Source organism: Cervus elaphus, chromosome 21, assembly GCF_910594005.1.
Source record: "Cervus elaphus chromosome 21, mCerEla1.1, whole genome shotgun sequence".
NCBI lineage: Eukaryota > Metazoa > Chordata > Mammalia > Artiodactyla > Cervidae > Cervus > Cervus elaphus.
In genome coordinates, this window is record NC_057835.1 from 23,834,623 (window position 1) to 23,854,403 (window position 19,781).

At 42.8% G+C, this 19,781-nt stretch overlaps 1 protein-coding gene across 2 annotated transcripts in view; it reads left to right on the plus strand.

Moving 5' to 3' along the window:
- Nucleotides 1-2,497: 2,497 nt before the first annotated feature.
- The window catches only part of PPDPFL (pancreatic progenitor cell differentiation and proliferation factor like), a 30,523-nt gene continuing 13,239 nt past the window's right edge, over nucleotides 2,498-19,781 (plus strand). The window contains exons 1-5 of one of the 2 annotated variants that reach the window (XM_043879443.1): nucleotides 2,498-2,642; nucleotides 15,420-15,514; nucleotides 16,843-16,920; nucleotides 17,206-17,305; nucleotides 17,546-18,644. In XM_043879443.1, coding sequence (XP_043735378.1) covers nucleotides 2,506-2,642; nucleotides 15,420-15,514; nucleotides 16,843-16,920; nucleotides 17,206-17,305; nucleotides 17,546-17,612 — 477 coding nt within the window. In that variant the 5' untranslated portion in view covers nucleotides 2,498-2,505 and the 3' untranslated portion in view covers nucleotides 17,613-18,644. Of the gene's footprint in view, nucleotides 2,643-15,419; nucleotides 15,515-16,842; nucleotides 16,921-17,205; nucleotides 17,306-17,545; nucleotides 18,645-19,781 lie in introns of those variants that run through there. The other variant, XM_043879442.1, reaches the window with a different exon arrangement.

Here is a 19,781-nt window from a genome sequence, read left to right on the forward strand (position 1 = left end):
AGCATCAGTCCTTTCAATGAACATTCAAGACTGATTTCCTTTAGGATTGACTGGTTTGTTTATCAGATTCGTTTACAGTGTTAGAGGCCGTCAGCTAACAGCGAAGTCAAGAACAGAACCCAGGTGTTCCTTGCAGTCCAAGGGACTCTCAAGAGCCTTTTCCAACACCACAGTTCAAAAGCATCAGTTCTTTGGTGCTCAGCTTTCCTTATAGTCCAACTCTCACATCCACACATGATTACTGGAAAAATCATAGTTTTGACTAGATGGACCCTTGTTGCAAAGTAATGTCTCTGTTTTTTAATATGCTGTCTTGGTTGGTCATAGCTTTTCTTTCAAGGAGCAAGCGCCTTTTAATTTCATGGCTGCAGTCACCATCTCCAGTGATTTTGGAGCCCAGGAAAATAAAATCTGTCACTGTTTCCATTGTTTCCCCATCTATTTGCCATGAAGTGATGAAACCGGATGCCGTGATCTTAGGTTTTTGAATGTTGAATTTTAAGCCAACTTTTCCACTCTCCGCTTTCACTTTCATCAAGAGGCTCTTCGTCTTCCGCCTTAAGGATGCTGTCATCTGAGCATCTGAGGTTGTTGATACCTCTCCACAGACAAGGTCCGCATTGATTTTTATGTTAGGCACACAATGACCAGCAGAGGGCGGTATGGGTTTACAATTGGCCTGGAATTATTAAAAGGAAAATATTCTAACTTGATCCAAAAATCTATTCTGTAGTAGGTGAAATCTTTAAAAATATTTGTATTATATATAGGTGGGCCCATGATATTTGATGCTTAACTATTATGACAAAGGACGGTGGTTGAATATTTTTTATAAACGTGAAAGGGACTGTTGCCAGCCACCCGGCCCAGAAGCTCCCGGGCCCGTGGACAGGACGCAGCAGGGTGACTGGGCCTCTGCCCTGTGATGCTCAGACCCCAAAACCTGCTTCGTCTCTGTGGCAACCTTGCAGGCACCCCTTCCCCCTCCCCTGCCACCCTGTCCCTTTCGTTGATCTCTGTTTCCTGGGATCCTGTCTCCTTGTTTTGTTGATAAACATGCCCTGGGGCTTGGGCTTACCTGGTAGCTCAGCTGGTAAAGAATCCACCTGCAATGCAGGAGACGTAGGTTCGATTCCTGGGAAGATCGAGAAGATCCTCTGGAGAAGGGATAGGCTACCCACTCCTGTATTCTTGGGCTTCCCTGGTGGCTCAGCTGGTAAAGAATCTGTCCTCAATGAGGGAGATCTGGGTTCGATCCCTCATTTGGGAAGATCCCCTGGAGAAGCAAATGGCTACCCACTCCAGTATTCTGGCCTGGAGAATTCCATGGACTGTATAGTCCATGGTGTCACAAAGAGTCAACACGACTGAGAGACTTGCACTCACTCACTCTGCCCTGGGGGATGTGGGTGTCCTGGGGAGCAGAAAGGTCTGCCCCTCAGAGCCTGATGCTTGCAGTTGATGTTAATGGCTATCAAGACAGTGGATGCAACAGAGCCTCCTCAGCTCTGGGGGCAGGAAGTCAGGGAAGGCTTCCTGGAGGAAGTGGCATTGTTACAATGGAGTCTTGAGCTGTGAGCTGTAGTCTGAGGCCACAGGAGCTCCCGAGGTGAGGAGGGCAGTTATTCAGTATGGAGAAGCGTGGACCCTGAGACTGGGTAGAGGGGAGCCATGAGACACCACAGGCAGGTCACAGGGCAACCTCCCATCTTGACATGAAGGCTCTGTCCTGACCACATGTGGTGGTGACCACATGTGGTGACCACATGTGTCGTCTGGAAATCACCCTCCGTCCAGGCAGTCTCTGCTGCGTCCCTGACCCTCTGCTCACTAGGAAGTGCTGCCTGGTTCATCTCTGGCACAAAGAGCTCATGGAAGCAGCTGGGTCTGTTTCTTTTTCTTTCTGCTTCTCAGAGATATTATACTGACAAGAAGAGTAAAGCAATTTCTCTTCTTTTCAGGTAGTTCTGTTTGTGAGAATTCTAGATATGTTCCATGCAAAGAAAGCACATTCATGAGTGCACACACAAATATATAGGCACACGAGACAGGCAAACATGCACATACAGATATATACACATGCACACACACACGGACACACACATGCACTCACACAGTGTCCTTGAACACAACCTCCAAGTTCTCCCTGCTCACTGCCTTGCCCTGCCCTCCATCTAGTGGAACTTTAGAAGCCAAGTAAATCTACCTTTCTCCTGCCTGGGTGTGAGTGTCTCATAGCTCACACGTGAGAGCTGCCTGGAGATGCTCTAGGGCCGTCTGTGACCCTGAGATTCCACAGCTCATAGCTCATAGCTTCAAATGGCAGCAACAGGTCAAAGTCTGAAGTTGTATAATTAGTAGTGCAACATTTTCTGGGAAAAAGATTTCTTTTAGTATGTATAGTTTTACTCTCATTTTTGTATAATAATGTTGTATAATGCTTATATAATAATATTAATATTTACATTCATTTATTATAATTATATGTAATTTTCAGACTTGCTAATGTCTCTCTCAAGAATGGAACTGGCTCAGAAAAATCACACACGTGCAAACCACGGGCAGCTCATCCCTCATCCAGACCCTGAAAGATGGCTGTGCCTACAGATGCCAGTGGAACTCAGGCTTCGCATCCATGCTAGGTAAAGAGTAGTTCTCAAGGATATGTTAGTCGCTCAGTCGAGGATGCCTACAGCCTACAGCCCGACTTAAGTGTTGAGATGCCAGCAGCCCCTGCCGCCTAGGCTAGTTCCAGGAGCAGAGGTGTCCTCTGGTGCTTCCTGGATGGATGGGGCAGAGTGGACCGCTGGGCGCCGTGTCAGAGCAGACTCACTTACGGGCAGAGGGGGGCCCCAGTCACCGCCATGTGGGTGGGCAGTTTTGGGTGTCAGACCCCCTGAGCTAACCTGGCTGCTGATGGAGGAACACAGCTGGTTCGGGTCAAGGCCGCCCCACCAGCCCTTTGCATCCAGTACGGTGGTGGTGGGTTGTTATGGGGACATGTGGCTCCTCCACGAACAGTGATTAACCCCCGTGTTTTCAGACCCACATCTCGTGTCCGCGTTCTGTTCTTTCTAGAGATTCCTGAGGAATTGAACTGCAAGCTCCCCTCCAGGGCCCCCTTGCTGGGGGTCAGAACCCACTGTAACCCTCCTTCCCACTGTCCCTGGGCCAGCCACAGCCCCCACCCCCTGACTGACTGTCCTCACGTCTGGCCCTCTTGTTTCTCGACAAATGCTTCATTGTCATGTCAAAGGGCCTGGCCTGGAGAGACTGATACAACCTAGTCTCCACAGGGTACAACTGCCTTGTCCAGTCCCCTGGGCATGGCCCCCATCTCCACATCTACCCTGCGTAGATTTGGCTCTCACTTCACTCTTGTGGGAGCCAGCAGCTTCCATACTTCACGTCTATTTTTCTGTGCATCTTGGCTTCTATCCACCCAGGGACCTCTCTGAATTATTGATTTGACTTCCCCTTTTGACCTTCTGACAACTGGGGTTGTGGCCAGTTTTTCTACCAGTTGTCCTAGCATCATTTAGGAACTGACTTTTCATCCTTAATGGAGCAACAGGCACGTTTAAGGAAGAACTCTATTCCTTTCTCTCATCCTGCCGCCTAGCTCAGGAACTGCAGTGGGACACAGGGACAGAGCGGCTCCTGGATCTGTCCCCCACGCCGGAGGCAGAGGGGAGTGTCAGCCTCAGTGGGGAGAGGAGACCCAGGTCACTGAGTTCTGCCTGATGTTGCCGCCAGGACCTCAGACAGGAAGGGGCCAGCCTCCCCGAGCTCCCTTCTGTTGCTAGATCAGGGTCAGAGGTTCACGCCAGGTGGCTCCTCAGTTGGGAGGAAGACTCTTGAGGGCCCTCGGACTGCAAGGAGATCGACCCAGTCAATCCTAAAGGAAATCAGTCCTGAATATTCATTGGAAGGACTGACGCTGAAGCTCCAATGCTTTGGCCACCTGATGTGAAGAGCCGACTCGTTGGAAAAGCTCCTGATGCTGGGAAAGATTGAAGGCAGGAGGAGAAGGGGGTGACAGAGGATGAGATGGTTGAATGGCGTCACCGACTTGATGGACATGAGTTTGAGCCAACTTTGGAAGATAGTGAAGGACAGGGGAGCCTGGCATGCTGTAGTCCATGGGGTCACAGAGAGTCAGACACGCCTGAGCGACTCAGCAACAAGTTACACTTTTTGCTCTTCTAATTCAGCCTTAGAGCCCTGAGAGTTCCCAGAAGCATCCATACATGAAGTAACTAGCATGTTCATGAAGCAGTAGCTCAAAAACTCTAAGCACTGAACGGAAACACAGAGCAGAAGAGGGGAACAAGAAAGAAAATGGTGAAGGGCAGGTTTGGATGCCTCCATAACAAAGAATGATTATTGTCAACAACAACAAAGTTTCAAGAAGTATTAATGTGAGACACAAGTTTTCTTTTTTAAATTTCAAAGGTACAGAGTGAAATATTTTCTAATTTAGTCACATCTCAGTTTACAAAACAATCAGTCACTTGGTATGATCAGAAATGTGTCTGTATCAAAGGGGTATCATACTTTAGGCCCCAAAACGGCAACTTAGTCATAAGTGTCATCTTATCATCAGACATTTAAAAATTTAACCATAAAAGAGAATCCAGAATATATGAAAGTAAATCTTTTAAAATAAATGTTTAATAAAAATGATTTTAGATGGACCTTACATCTAAACCTGAAATATAAAGGTATACAACACCTAAATAGAAAAATATCTTTACCACCTTGGGCTACACAGAGATTTCTTAGTCAGAATACAAAAAAGCACAAAACCTACTTTTTAAAAGTGACTAATTGGTCTTCAACAAAATTAAAAACTTCAGCCCACCAAAAGACATGAGTAAGAAAAATTGTAAGGCAGCACACAAAATGGAAGAAAATATTCGTGAAGGAAAGACGAATGTGTTCAGAATAAAAGCTTGCTCCTACAAATCAATAATCAAGGGCAAACAACCCAAACGCAGCACAAACAAAGTTGAACTGATGTTTTCTTTTCAGAAAAGAAAATATGTTGTCAGGAAGCAGAGGGAGAGATGCTCGACATCATCAATTATCAGGAAATACAGAAGAGAAGCATCATTAAACACCATTTCACCCCAGCAGGATGGGGGATAGTGAACCCCGACAAAGACACGGCCTTCCCTGGGCTAGGTTCTCATAGATTATTGGCAAGAGAGTGAAATTTTACAGCCATTTTTAGAAAGCTGTTTGGCAGCTTCTTATAAAGTTAAACACGTACCTATTCCATGACCTGGCAGTTCCACCCCTTAAGTATTTACCCAAGAGAAATGAAAACACTTGTCTACAAAAAGACTTGTAAACATTGTGTTCTTAGCAACTTTACTTACAATGATCCCAAACTAGAAACCCCCAAATGTCTGTCAAAAGGACAACGGACAAACACACTGATAAAGTCACATGTCCGAATGCTACTCGGCAAGAAAAAAGAACAGAGTAATAATGAAAAGAATAAACAAATATGTGTAAGACTGAAGTCATCAAATTTCCCCAAAATGAGATGATCTCCTTGTGCTTTCTGTTTGGGAAACGTCTCATCCTGACCCTAATCCCCCGACTACAGCCGCCCCCTTGCTGAGCTTGTCTGAGATTGCCCTCACCCTGACTCCAGGCATGAGTCAGCTCTTTCACTCAGACTCTGCCTGGTTCACCCCCTCAGAGAGGCTGTTCTGTCTACCTCACCTAAATCATCTCCCAACACTGCTGGCTTGTGAAAAAGTGGAAGTGTTAGTTGCTCAGTCTTGCCCTATTCTTGCGACCCCATGGACTCTAGCCCGCCAGGCTCCTCTGTCCATGGGATTCTCCAAGCAAGAATACTGGAGTGGGTTGCCATTTCCTTCTCCAAGGATCTTCCTGACCCAGGGACTGAACCTGGGTCTCCTGCATTGCAGGTGGATTCTTTACCATCTGAGTCACCAGGGAACCTTCTTTCTGCTTAGTTATCTGTTTTTTACTTGAGGTGTGTTTCCCTGTTAGGAATTATATTAGTTTACTTCCTAGAGTCCATGAGAATCAAGGATGTTGTCTTGGCTACCAAATGTGTCAGCATGGTGAGATGCCCGCTACATAGCACATGCTTAAAAAACACTTTAGGAGGAGTGAACAGTAAGAAAACCTGAGTTTCAGTGGGTGCTGAGGATTCAGAATATTGAATTTCACCTCCTTGTAGAACTATATCCATGAAAGCCTAGTGTCCATGAGTGATAAACACCAGATGTCTGTTGAAAATGCCATTGTGATGTCAACTCCTACTTTCCATTCTGTTGTAGAGAGAGATGTGACACTCTGTTAATCCTCAGGAGTGTTCACTGAGTCCACAGGATTCTCAAAAGTAAAAATAGTAGCCTGGTGCCTGACACATAGCAACCACTCTGTAAATAGCTGTGACACGGATCTATCTACTTGCTGGAAAATTCATTCTCATCTTAGTCTGTCATTTGATGACGATGTTTGACTTCTAACTTATAGATTATATAATTAATTCATCAGTGTTTCAGAATTTGGTAACTGTTATCTGTAAACTCAGTATTAGAACTTTGTCTTCTTTGCCCCCCAACTTTTTGAGAGTTATTGAGCACCTCTTGTTAACATGACAAGTGGGGTCTAAAACACTGTTGATCCCAAGTAAAGAGGTGCAACATATGTTCCAAAGGAAGAAATACTGATGCTCACCAACATATGCATGGTTTAAGTTCATGGATGTTCTTTATGTGGCTCTTGAAAGGACGGCAGAGTGCTTCAGTTTATGATCTCTGTTTTCTGTGAAATATTTACGAACGTTTTTAATGAGTCTGAATGAATGCTTGTGAAGTTTGGACAATGAGCTTTCATAAATATTCATTGAAAAATCATAAACACTTTATCCCTTGTATGGAAATCTTAATTAATTAAAAGTTAAAACAAACTCAGAGTATTCCCACAAGACATGAAAGAGTGGCTTCTGTTTTGTTTACTCTAAACTCATTACTGATTATATTTAATAAAATGAAATCAGTGAATTTGCAGTCATTGGGTGTATCGATAGCATAAGCCCTGCAGAAAACATGTCTTAATTCTGTTCAATTCTCAATGAAATATCAAATCAAAGATACTTCAGTGGAGATGCTTCATAAAAGGGTTACATTCACCAAGAATGTAAAATTGCTACAAAGGAGGACTGTTTTAATGATCAAGGGAAGTTAGTTCTACAGAGTTCACTGAAGAAGCCCTTGGCCTCTAATATGGTTATTTGCTCTATAGCCCAACTCCAGTAGACATTTTCCCCTGGAGATTTGCTAAAAGAGGCTATACTAGTTCATGATTTTTTCACAGATATCTAATGTACAATTAGAGATTAATTTTAAAGTAAAAGGAGAACACTAATTGGATTGAATTGCTAATAAGGGGCATCTTGTGTCATGTTTTTCAGAGCATACACCAACTTAAAGATCCTCAAGTGCAATACTTTAAAGTATATGTAAACTTTAATAGTCCTGTTCTCACAAAAAGAAATAAAGATGTAGGGAGAAGCATGCCATCTTGCTTAACCAGTACTTTTAGGCAAAATCCAGACCCAAATGGACTGGGTTCTGAATTTCATTAGCTTTCTTTCCCAATAGATACAAGTGGAAACTATCCATCATGGGAAGTCAATACAAGGAAATTTGCCTTGGTTTACGTGGGTCTGATCCTTGGGTAGGCAAGTTCCCCTGGAGGAGAGCATGGCAACCCACTTCAATATTCTTGCCTGGAGAATTCCATGGACAGAGGACCCTGGAGGCTGCAGTTCATTGGGTCATAACTGAAGAGCTGGACACAACTGAAGTGACTAAGCATTAGTAAGGTAGAGTGGTTCTGAGGGATGTTTGGGGAAGGTGATGCAGCCTTGGTGAAGAGCTATGAAACATCAAAACACCTGTAAAAATCCACCCTAATCTGAAATGAGCCTGGATTCATGAAAGGATCCTAGATTTTATCTTTCGGATAAAGATTTTATCTTTACATAGAGATGCATCTATCTTTGTGTTATAGATGTATACACAGAAGGTTGTGCCACTGATTGAAGCAATTAAATTTTCAGCAAATATTTCACCAGTATTTTCTCTGGATTTCAGGTAAAACTAGTTTTACAAACATACAAGCAGCTAAAATTCCACATCTAGGCATGTTTTTGTGATCGAGGGCCTGCATTTACACACATCACCAGTAGATCTTACACCAGTAGAATCTAACACTTTAGAAAAACACCCTGTGACTCACGTAACCTTAATTGCTTCTGCCTTTCCGCAGTTAACCATTCATAAATCACCTTGAATACGTAAAACTATTTTATAATGTTATAATGGGTTTGCAATACAAGTGAGCTTTCTATGGCTCCTGGCAACAGCTTGGGAAAGTTCTGCCAGAAGTCCTTTTTTCCTCCCCTTCCTCTCTGGTGATGAAATTCATAGAGATAGTCTTCCTTCCCTAGGCTGAAGTTCAAAATTCACTTGTGTTTTGGATCACCTGATAAAAGTTGATACTTCATCTGAAAGTTGAGCAGAGTTATTTTCATAAGAGAAAATAAAAGCAGATAAAAGCAGAATAAAAGGAAGTGAAAAATGCCACATTTAAAAACTACTCGCAATCAGGCACAGAGAGTGAAAAGTACAGTAAAATAAATATCACTGTGAAAACTATTCTTTCATTTTATGTGTAAATCTCAGACTTAAAAATATTTATTTCAAGGGAAGAATGCACAATCTAATGTTTTCAACATGTTGGGTTGATTTGTGCTCTTTGATAATTACTATGAGTCAATTAAAAATGAATCTCATGTTTCTGCCTCTAAAGTTCATGGCTTCTCTGGTTTTAATTCTAAATAAGAAACTATTTCTTGTAAGCTTAGTCAAAGGATCAGTGAAAACATGACCATAGCATATGAAATTTTTTTGTCAGAAACTATGTGCATTATGTTCCAGCAATAGCAGTGCCCAGATTTATGGATAAAGATACATCAAAATGGATGTAATTCAGGATATTCAATCAATTCACGTCTGAAATGAAAGCCTTTGTGCTTAGCATACACTTTGTGTTTGAAATCTCGCTATACCTGGCAAGCTGTCTGAGTGATCTCGTGATGTGTTGATGAGATTGATGGATTGAACAGGTAACGCCCAAGGCTTCTTTCTGCCCCACAAGTGTCGCCATGTGCGTCTCAGTTTCTGCTCTTCAGGGAACCCGACCAAGGACAGGGCGCCCTGGGGCTGGGGTTTCAGAGTTGGAGCACCTTTCCCCTGGTTGGCAGCTGTGTGGCCCCCGTGGTTGGTGATGGGTGAAGTGCCACAGCCTGTGGGAAACTCCAGCAGGCTGTTCCAGGCTGAGGCACGTGTTGAAGTCCCAGCCCCCAGGACCTCAGGATGTGACTGTATTTGGAGATAAGGTCTTTTTTTTTTTCTTTCTTTTTTTTTTCATTTATTTTTATTAGTTGGAGGCTAATTACTTTACAATATTGTAGTGGGTTTTGTCATACATTGACATGAATCAGCCATGGAGTTACATGTATTCCCCATCCCGATCCCCCCTCCCACCTCCCTCTCCACCCGATTCCTCTGGGTCTTCCCAGTGCACCAGGCCCGAGCTAAGGTCTTTAAAGAGGTGACTAAGTTCAAATGTCATTGTTAGGATGGGACATTGGTCCAGTATGACTGAGTGCTTATTAAGAGAGGAGGCTAAGACACAGACACAGACAACCCTGTGAATTCACAGAACCATCTACAAACCAAAGAGAGGGGCCCAGAAGAACCCAACGTTGCCCCCAGACCCAGGAGAAGAGAAAATATAAATTTCTATGCTTTAAGCCACCTCGTCTCTGGTGCTTTGTTACAGAAGCCCCAGCAGACCAGGGTGGCTATCACATCCTCTACCAGTGATGATCTGGGTGTGGAGGGGTGGGGGGCACTGTGGCATGGGGGGTCCAGCATCCATGGCTGTTTAGGGGGTGTGATGGTCAGAGAGACAGCTAGCACTGGACATCGGGATGAGCTGGCTGTAGTGGGATGGCATCCACACATTGGAAAAACCTGTGAAAGGAGGAGAGCGACTGTTAACCAGTGTAGGGGGATGGTAAGAGTTGGCAGGTGAAGGATTTATCACCTCTGGCATCTGTAAGGCAGGGGGGCCGACAGTCAGCCTCAGGGACAGAATCCTGAGCTGTGTGAGAAAGGTGGGACCCTCGCGGTCCCAGGTCCACAGCTGTCCCCTGGCACCACTTGAATCTGACACTGTGAACTGTAAGTTCACCCTTGGTGACTCAGGCAGGTTTTTTCCCCTAGGAAAACTCACAGGAGGAGGGTGAGGGGGTGAAGGGTGATTCGGCTATAAAGCACCTGCCACAGATGGTTGGATGGCATCACCAACTCAATGGACATGAGTTTGAGTAAGCTCCGGGAGTTGGTGATGGACAGGGAGGCCTGGCGTGCTGCAGTCCATGGGGTTGCAAAGAGTCGGACACAGCTGAGTGACTGATGTTGGACTGAACAGTGTTCATTTGAAGCTTTTGTTATTATAGAGGCCTTGTGCATGTTTTGGGGCTTCTCTGGTGGCTCAGTGGTAAAGAATCCACCTGCCAATGCAGGAGATGGAGGTTCGATCCCTGGGTCGGGAAGATCCCCTGGAAGAGGAAATGGCAACCCACTCCAGTATTCTTGCTTGGGAAATCCTGTGGAGAGAGGAGCCTGGCAGGCTACAGTCTACCAGGTCTCAAAAAATCGGACAAGACTGAGTGTATAACAACAACAGAGTGTTTATGTTTAATGGGGTATGTTCATCGATTCCAATGTCACTGCATGTTTAAGAACCCCGACGTGTTGTGTGCACACATAGACATGTCAGACTGGAGTTGGAATGAGGCAGAGGCAGTGAAGTCGCCCAGACTCTGATCTCACCTGGTCAGTGGTCTAACAGCATAGGTGGTAATGAATTATCTATAAACACAACTTTTTGCCATGAATTTCCATGCTCTACAAAACAATGATCAGATACCTGTCTCCTACTTCATCCATCATCAATAAACCCAGAAAGAGTAATAGTGTCCCACATGTAATAAATTGGTCACCCCTCAGAGAGACTATGGTGGACTGTGACAAGTACTTAGTCTTTCTAAATTATGCCTTTCTCTTCCTCTAATGAGATGTCCATTAGGTTTGAAGTGTGTGTTATGATCAAAGAGAAATGTTTGCATAACTTAATCTTAGGACAAAACACTCAGTGAAATGTGGATGGATCTAATAGTGGATCTAATAATCTAATAATTTTAATGGATCTAATAATCTAATAATTTTAATAATGAGATATTGGAAAATAACGTGGGTCAGGGAACAATTGGGGAGAAATTAGCTGCCTTATGTCATGGTTACAGTGTGGAAATCTGAGCCCTATTATAACATTTTAATCATTAGCTGAGGATATAACCCTCTTTACCACACACAGGAGGAAGAATACATTGGTTTTGTCAGATTTTCAGAACAGGAACTACTTATGGTATGTGTTGGGTTTTGTACTGGATGTTGCTAAAGCGAAAATATAGAGGGTACCTATCTCACATGCTAGCAAAGTAATGCTTAAAATTCTCCAAGAGAGACTTCAACAGTATGTGAACTGAGAACTTCTAGATATTGAAGCTGGATTTAGAAAAGGCAGAGGAACCAGAGATCAAATTGCCAACATCTGTTGGATCATAGAAAAAGCAAGAAAATTCCAGAAAAACATCTACTTCTGCTTCATTGACTATGCTAAAGCCTTTGACTGTGTGGATCACAACAAACTGTGGAAAATTCTTCAAGAGATGGGAATACCAGACCACCTTACTTGCCTCCTGAGAAATCTGTATGTAGGTCAGGAAGCAACAGTTAGAACTGGACATGAAACAAAAAACTGGTTCCAAATTGGGAAAGGAGTACGTCAAGGCTGTGTATTGTCATCCTATTTATTTAGCTTATATGCAGAGTACATCATGAGAAACGCTGGGCTGGATGAAGCACAAGCTGGAATCAAGATTGCCAGGAGAAATATCAGTAACCTCAGATACGCAGATGACACCACCCTTATGGCAGAACGTGAAGAGGAACTGAAGAGCCTCTTAATGAAAGTGAAAGAGGAGAGTGAAAAAGCTGGCTTAAAATTCAGCCTTCAAAAATGAAGATCATGGCATTCGGTCCCATCACTTCATGGCAAATAGATGGGGAAACAATGGAAACAGTGACAGACTTTATTTTCTTGGGCTCCAAAATCACTGCAGATGATGACTGCAGCCATGAAATTAAAAGATGCTTGCTTCTTGGAAGAAAAGCTATGACCAGTCTAGACAGCATATTAAAAAGCAGAGACATTACTTTTCCAACAAAGGTCTGTCTAGTCAAAGCTATAGTTTTTCCAGTAGTCATGTATGGATGTGAGAGTTGGACTATAAAGAAAACTGAGCACTAAAGAATTGATGCTTTTGAACTGTGGTGTTGGAGAAGACTCTTGAGAATCCCTTAGACTGCAAGGAGAAACCAATCCATCCTAAAGGAAATCAGCCCTGAATATTTATTGAAAGGACTGATATCAAAGCTGAAACTCCAATACTTTGGCCACTTGATGCGAAGAACTGACTCATTAGAAAAGACCCTGATGTTAGGAAAGATTGAAGGCAGGAGAAGGGGACGACAGAGGATGAGATGGTTGGATGGCATCATGAACTCAATGGACATGAGTTTGAACAAGCTCCAGAAGTTGGTGATGGACAGGGAAGCCTTGCGTGCTGCAGTCTATGGGGTTGCAAATAATCGGACACGACTGAGTGACTGAACGGAACTGAACCCCCTGTCTTTGAGAGACTCACTTTTGAATCTTTCAAAAACTGAAACCATGGGTCAAACCTTGATAGCACCAGACAGGAGAGAGGTGTGGTGTAGTGGCCAGGGGTGGTGCACAGCTAGACAGAGCAATGGAAGTTACCTGCCACTCAGAAGGAACCTGCAAATCCACATCCCAAAATTTGTGAAGAAATCTAGTGCTAAGCAACTCAGCCAACAGTTCAACAACTGTGACAGAAAATGCATCTGTAAAACTAGGAAAAAATAATGTAGCCAAAGGGAGCTGATAAGTTATTTTTAAAAGGAAACAGAACAGATAGCAGAAAATAAAAAGATGAGAGGAGATAATTTCTGATTGCATATAAAAAAGCAGGTGCCACAAAATTAGCATTAGACCAATGAGAATCTAAGGCAGAAGTTAAACCCTTAGTGCTGATAAAGGAAAGTAAAATCCAAGATCCACCAAGAAACTATGACATCAGGATTCTGTGCACACTTGCCCACACGGCTGCAAAACACATGAGGCCAAAATGGACAGACTCAACTGATGTGATGGCACCACAAACTGGGAAGGCAGATGGTAAGACAGCAGTGAGTACATAAATCATTTGTTTAACATAATTAAGTAACACAATCAAACAGATACCAAATCATGTCTGTGCAATGGAAGAATATTTACTATTATTAATACACAGAAAGCCACTTCCAAAATTATTTGAAAGAATGAACAAAAATGAAAAGACTCTCTTGACAACATAGTGTATTTAGGAATCATCAATTAAAAGATAATTGAGAAAATTTATATGTCTAGAAAGTGAAAGTGAAGTCACTCAGTCATGTCCAACTCTTTGCGAGCTCGTGGACTGTAGCCTACCAGGCTTCTCCATCTGTGGGATTTTCTAGGCAAGAGTACCAGAGTGGGTTGCCATTTCCTTCTCCAGGGGATCTTCCTGACCCAGGGTTCAAAGCAGGGTCTCCTGCATTGCAGGCAGACGCTTTACCCTCTAAGCTACCAGAGAAAGTATGTGTCTAGAAAAGCATCACTAAATAATTGAAATTTTCAAGAAATGTCATAACAGCAGTAAAAAAATTTTGAAATAGATAACAAGAATAACCTTAAAGTAAATAAAAGGAAGAAGAATAAAAGAAGACAGGAAATAAAATATAAAACTTAAAAACACGCGAGGTAGTTCTTTGGAAGAACTGATTTAATAGAGAAACCACCAGGAAAATTAATCAAGACAAAAGGAGAAAAGGCGGAAATGAATAATACTGGCAACAGAAAGGAGCCATAACCAGGTGGAGTGGGTATTTAAAAAGAACCACGAAGGCAAACTAAGACAAATGTTTTGAGTAAATTTGAACATAGCTGATGAGCAATTCTGTATATGTTGCCCAAATTGATTTCGGCCAGTGAAACCAACAGCCACCAAATGAACTGAATCATCAGTTGACAGCATCTTCCTCCCAATAGCGAGGGATCCACGGCTGGAACCTCTTGGCAAACTGAGTCTAGGAAATGGCAAAACAGTTCAAGTAAGGACCATTGCTAGAAGCAGAACAGAAATGCAGCTTTTGTTTCAACCAGCAGTGTTGCTAGAATGCCATCAAGTTCCTGCTTCCTCCGTCCCCATGATTTCCATGTGTCTTGGATTGTTCTTGCTGGAATCTCTAACCTGCTGTCCCCTGGGGGTGCAGTGAACGGCCCTCCTCCAGAAGGTCCCCACACTTCCCCGACCTCTTTCCTGTCCTCCAAGACCCCGTGACTCTGCGCTGCATCCCCGTGGCTGTGATGACATCCAGTGCCCCTGGGGGCCTGCAGCCTGTCCATGGTGTCCCCCTCAGAGCCCAGCGTGGTGCTGTCCCCGAGTGTGTGACTGACCCCAAGTTTGTGTCTCTGCCCCCAGAGCGGCTATTACCTCTCTCCCTGCCAAACCAGCAGTCCTGAACCAGGACTGTCCAGAGGGCCAGGACAACACCACGTCTGGGCCAAGTCCTGCTTGGCCCACAGCCCCCCCGGCAGGCTGACTCAGTCAAGGGCACACAGGCAGGCAGGGAGCCTCTGGCTCCGCCTGTCGTGGCTCAGTGCCCACCTGCGTCCACTCCCAGCTCAGGTTTCTGCCTTCCAGACCGAGGGGTGCTGTGCTCCCAGACGGCTCACCCTCTGCCCCATGGCAGGTCTGTCCTGGATCACCATCAATCAGCCCTTCCCAAGTCTGCATTTTCTGAAGAAGCTATAGACCCACGTTCATTGGAAGAGCAGGCTGAAGAAAGCAGGCAGGTGAGTGATGGTCAGGGCTGTGTTTACACTTCTGGAGCCAGCTGTGGGCATGGTTATACTTGGATATATATTTTTTCTTGTGTTTTCACCTAATGAATTGCATTTTTGGTTTATGGCAATGAATTTGATTACAATTTTATGTGAACTCTTTAATTCTTTGTGGGATATTTATTACATGGTAAATTATGTTGCTTTACAAAAAATACTCATGGAAAAAGGAACAGGAACCCAATATGATTAACTTTAGCCTCTCATCATCCATTTTGCAGGCTGCCCGTCACCAACTCACTGGCTCCTGCTCAGGGGACAATGGCATCCGTGCCTTCCGCTGGTTGTCTTTTGGCCAGAAATCAGTATTATCGAAGTGAGTCATAACAACTCTAGAGGGTGGCCCTAGAGAATATGATCTCAGGTGATGTTTGTGGGGTATAATTAACCTACGTATCATGTCCTATCAGAACTAAAAGGAGAATAGTGACAATTCTTTGTGACAGCGAAGAAAATAGGAATAGACCTTATCAGAGACTCCCCGAATCAATAAAAACTGTCAAACCTCATCACTTTGCTTTAACTATGTTTTGTTATAGCCATGAAACCATTAACACATAAATAAGTAAAAATAAGCTTATATTTCACAATTTTGGCAGGGTTGGGGGGAGGGTGGGTACTTCCCTGGTGGCGCTAATGGCAAAGAATACTCTTGCCAATGCAGGATTCGAGGGTTTCATCCCTGGGTTAGGAAGATCCCCTGGAGGAGGAAATGGCAACTCATTCCCGTGGGTTTTACTTTCATGTTCCTTGCCTTTAATAGGATACACTAAAACCTGATAATTTTGCATAAATAAAATATTCATTTCTGAGAAAAGAGAAGTAGCACTAGTGTGTTTCAGAGATTCTCTCATTTCCATTTTCTCCTGTGGTTAATAGGTCAGCTTCTACTTGGCCAGCTTTACTTTTATTTATCTCTCCATCTGTGAAAATTTATAGCTAAATGGAAAAGTATAGCTTCTCGAAGAAAATTCAGAAATTTCATACAATGAAACAATCATTTCAGAACCAAGCTATCATTTTTTGAAGTCACACCAGCCTGTAGAAAAGTCTTATTTCAAGGGCTGTTTGTAGACAAGAGATGGAAACATCTACTAATTTATTCTCCCCCACCCAAAGTTAAACTATGCCCAAGTTCTTAGAGTTATTACATTCTTAAAAGTTATTTTTCTATTCTTATCTTTTAGAACACTTAGGTTTAAAATACAAGTATGATATGACAAATAAGATGTTTTTCTTTTAAAATGATTCTTTTATTTTTAAATTTGATAACTTCTGTAGGATATTTAAATATAATACATTATATGACTTGTATGCAAGTAATATATTTAATATAGTACAATAATATTCATTCTTGATTTTGTACTTTTTAAGATTTTGAATTTGATAACATTTATTATATATTTTAAATTCTACTTAATATCTGTGTGAGAGTTGTTCACTATGGAAAGGAACACACTTTATTAATAAAAATGTATTATGCATTATTCTGGGAGACTTCTAATTGGCTGGTAATATAACCAAATTTTCAGTTCATAATCCAGGATTAAATGATTTCAGACCATGCTGCTTGAGAGTTTATATGTAAAAATCTGTGTTGGCTTATTATTTATATGCTTGTTTATTATTGTTTCTTTCTTACAGAGGCCAGTGTTTCTTCAGGCACTTCTTTAACTGGTCCTGATTCTGTCAACTTTGTAGGTGATGACAAAGCCCAGCTAGGTATGTAATTTCTTATCAGTATCACCCTCCCTATTTCCCTTCGTTTTTCGTCTCTCAATTGTGTTTGATAAGACCCTGATGCTGGAAAAGATTGAGGGCAGGAGGAGAAGGGGGTGACAGAGGATGAGGTGACTGGACGGCATTACCAACACATGGACAGGAGTCGGAGCGAACTCTGGGAGATGGGTGAAGGACAGGGAAGCCTGGTGTGCTGCCGTTCATGGGGTTACAAAGTGTCAGATACAACTGAGTGACTGAACAGCAAATGTGAATTTTATTTGATAGGATTACCCGAAGTGGCAGAATCCACCTGGTGGTTTAAATCCTTTTTTCAATCTGTACCTGTACTTTCAAGTGTAAAAAGAGAAGACCAGTCTGCTTGTGGGTAAGTTTTAGTCTTTTTTGATAATATTTCCTTTTCAGATGAAAACAGTGAGTGTCATAATTATCACATCAACCAACAGGGATAAAACATGGTCCTCTCTGGAAGGTGAAGTCTTTGATGTAACCTGTACTTGAGGGCAGAGGTGGGGACACTTTCTTCTAGTTAATCATTAGTCAGATCTGAGCATTCTATTTCCAAAGAGAAATTGAAAACTCATATGCTGTTGTTATTATGGTTTAGGGGGAATGGACCAGGAAGCAGAAGCAAGGGACCTTTAGGAACAAATAACCACTCTCTACTCCAATAAGAGGAATCACAGCTCCTTGGAGAAATGGCTGATTCTGGAACAGTAAACAGATTCTGGGACAGTAAAGCAGTAAAAGACAAGCCCGGACCATTTCATGATGCCCTCAAAGATACAAATGCCCCCAAATGATGGGGATATATTAAAATGACACGGGAATAAATTGGGCACATCTGGGACTATTTCAGCGATATTTTTCCAGTTTACCCTGACTGTGCAGACAACCTAGCTTACAAAGGAGCATTTCTCAGCTGATCATCTTTGCCTTGCAGTTTGGAGGGCAGTGTTGTAACAGTTAACTACACTATTCAAAGTATTACTATTGTTTGCAACTCTATGTAATAGCCACCCGCTGAGGCCCTGCAGGTGTGACCCCCGGACCCTTTAGCACCTGAGTGATCTTCTCCTTTATAAGATGATGAAAACCTTTTGGATATCTCACTTATAAGACAAGACCACCGCAGACACACAGACGGCAAAAGTTTAGGTATTCTCTTCAATGTTGAGAGTATTCCTGCCACCGGTGTCAGCTACATGGAGAACAGTGGAAAAGCCTTTGAAAACACGTGACCTTCAAATAAAGAGATTCATGTGAAATAGCCTTTTCATTACCCTTGTAATTTTTCAAATTTTTTAAAAATCGAAAATTGTGTGTTAATTTTCAAAAAAGTTGTTAAACTCTCATTACATCTGTTAATTGTTTTATTATGCCTGAAAACTGAAGCATTCATGCCTAACACAATTGTTTTAAGAGCCCTGGATTCAGAAGTGTAAAAAAAGAGTTGCAGAAATTGTATTTTTTTTTGCAGAAATTGTATTTTTAATCATGAACATTGGAAGTAGAAAACAAACCCATAAATACATTATCTGTTAAATACATTACTGTACATAATTGGTTATATATGAAAGGTTGGGGCATGCCCCCGGGAAAGTGCTGCTAGGCAAATTCCGGAGGCTGGCTAAACTTCCAGGGGCTGGCCCCCTGCAGCCTGGCCCAATCAGGTACCAACATAAAGCCCTCGGACACTGACCACCGCTGTAGCCGGCGCTTTCTTCCTTATATGAAAAGACCTGGCCTGGATGCCTGCCCGGACTATAAAACCCCTCCCCACCCCTCATACCTTGCAGACTCCCTTTGTCTCCTCACTCACCAGCCCCCGGGAGTTCTGCCCGAGAGCGACGCTTAATAAAAGGCCTTTACCACCGGTCCTTAGAGGCGGCTTTTTCCTCCCGCGGCATTTTTCCTAACAATATAGACTTTAAAATTCATGATTGTAAATTATTTTCAACAACGTGGAAAACCATAATGATACCAAGTTGGATGAAAAAAAGGAGGATAATCTGTATACGGCGTGAACTTTGTTGTATTTTAAAAGGTATATATGCTTAAGAGTAGATTGGAAGGAAATATATCAAAATGGTAACAATGGTTATTTTCAGAGATGGGAGTTTGGGTGGTTTTCATTTTCTTCTTTGTATTTTTCTGTACCTTTTCAAATTGACTAATATGAGCATGTTTTTGTACGTAGAGGAGGGCTGCAATGCACTTTCTGAATGTGAATATTCCTGACATCGGATAGAATATTTCCTACTTTCCTTCATGTTTGGTAGATAATGCTAAGGGAGTTTCAGCTGAAGATTTTCTGATACTGCTTGCAGATATCTTTCAAAGTAAGATGCCAGTCCTAGCAGTTAGGGATGCTACGGTTCACTCAGGGGTAGATATCAGTACATGCTGGTGTGGCTGATGATGCACTAAACACCCGAAGGGGGCACTGTCTTTCTGCCCAACCACAGGACCAGGCAGCCATGGCAGGGTGGCTTCCTCAGTGATGGACACCTCACCAGCCTTCACCGGTCCCTCCAGATGGGATGTGTCCTCCTTCTAAGTCACGTTCCTCCATCACTTTGCTGTCAGTGCAGGGATTCAAACATCCCTGTGGCCCAATAGTACTTCATTGCTGACACATTACTGCTCTTCTAATGGTTACTTGCCTTTACACTTTTTATGCATTTGTGGAGGCTCATTAAACCTTTGAGTTCTACATTTCATTTGCCTTTACTCTAAAATCAAATTAGCATGACTGAAGACTGAATTTCTCCAAAGTGAGAGAAAAATACAGTGAAACAAAATGGTAAATTGTGGGGGGGGTTTATTTTTAATTTGAGATT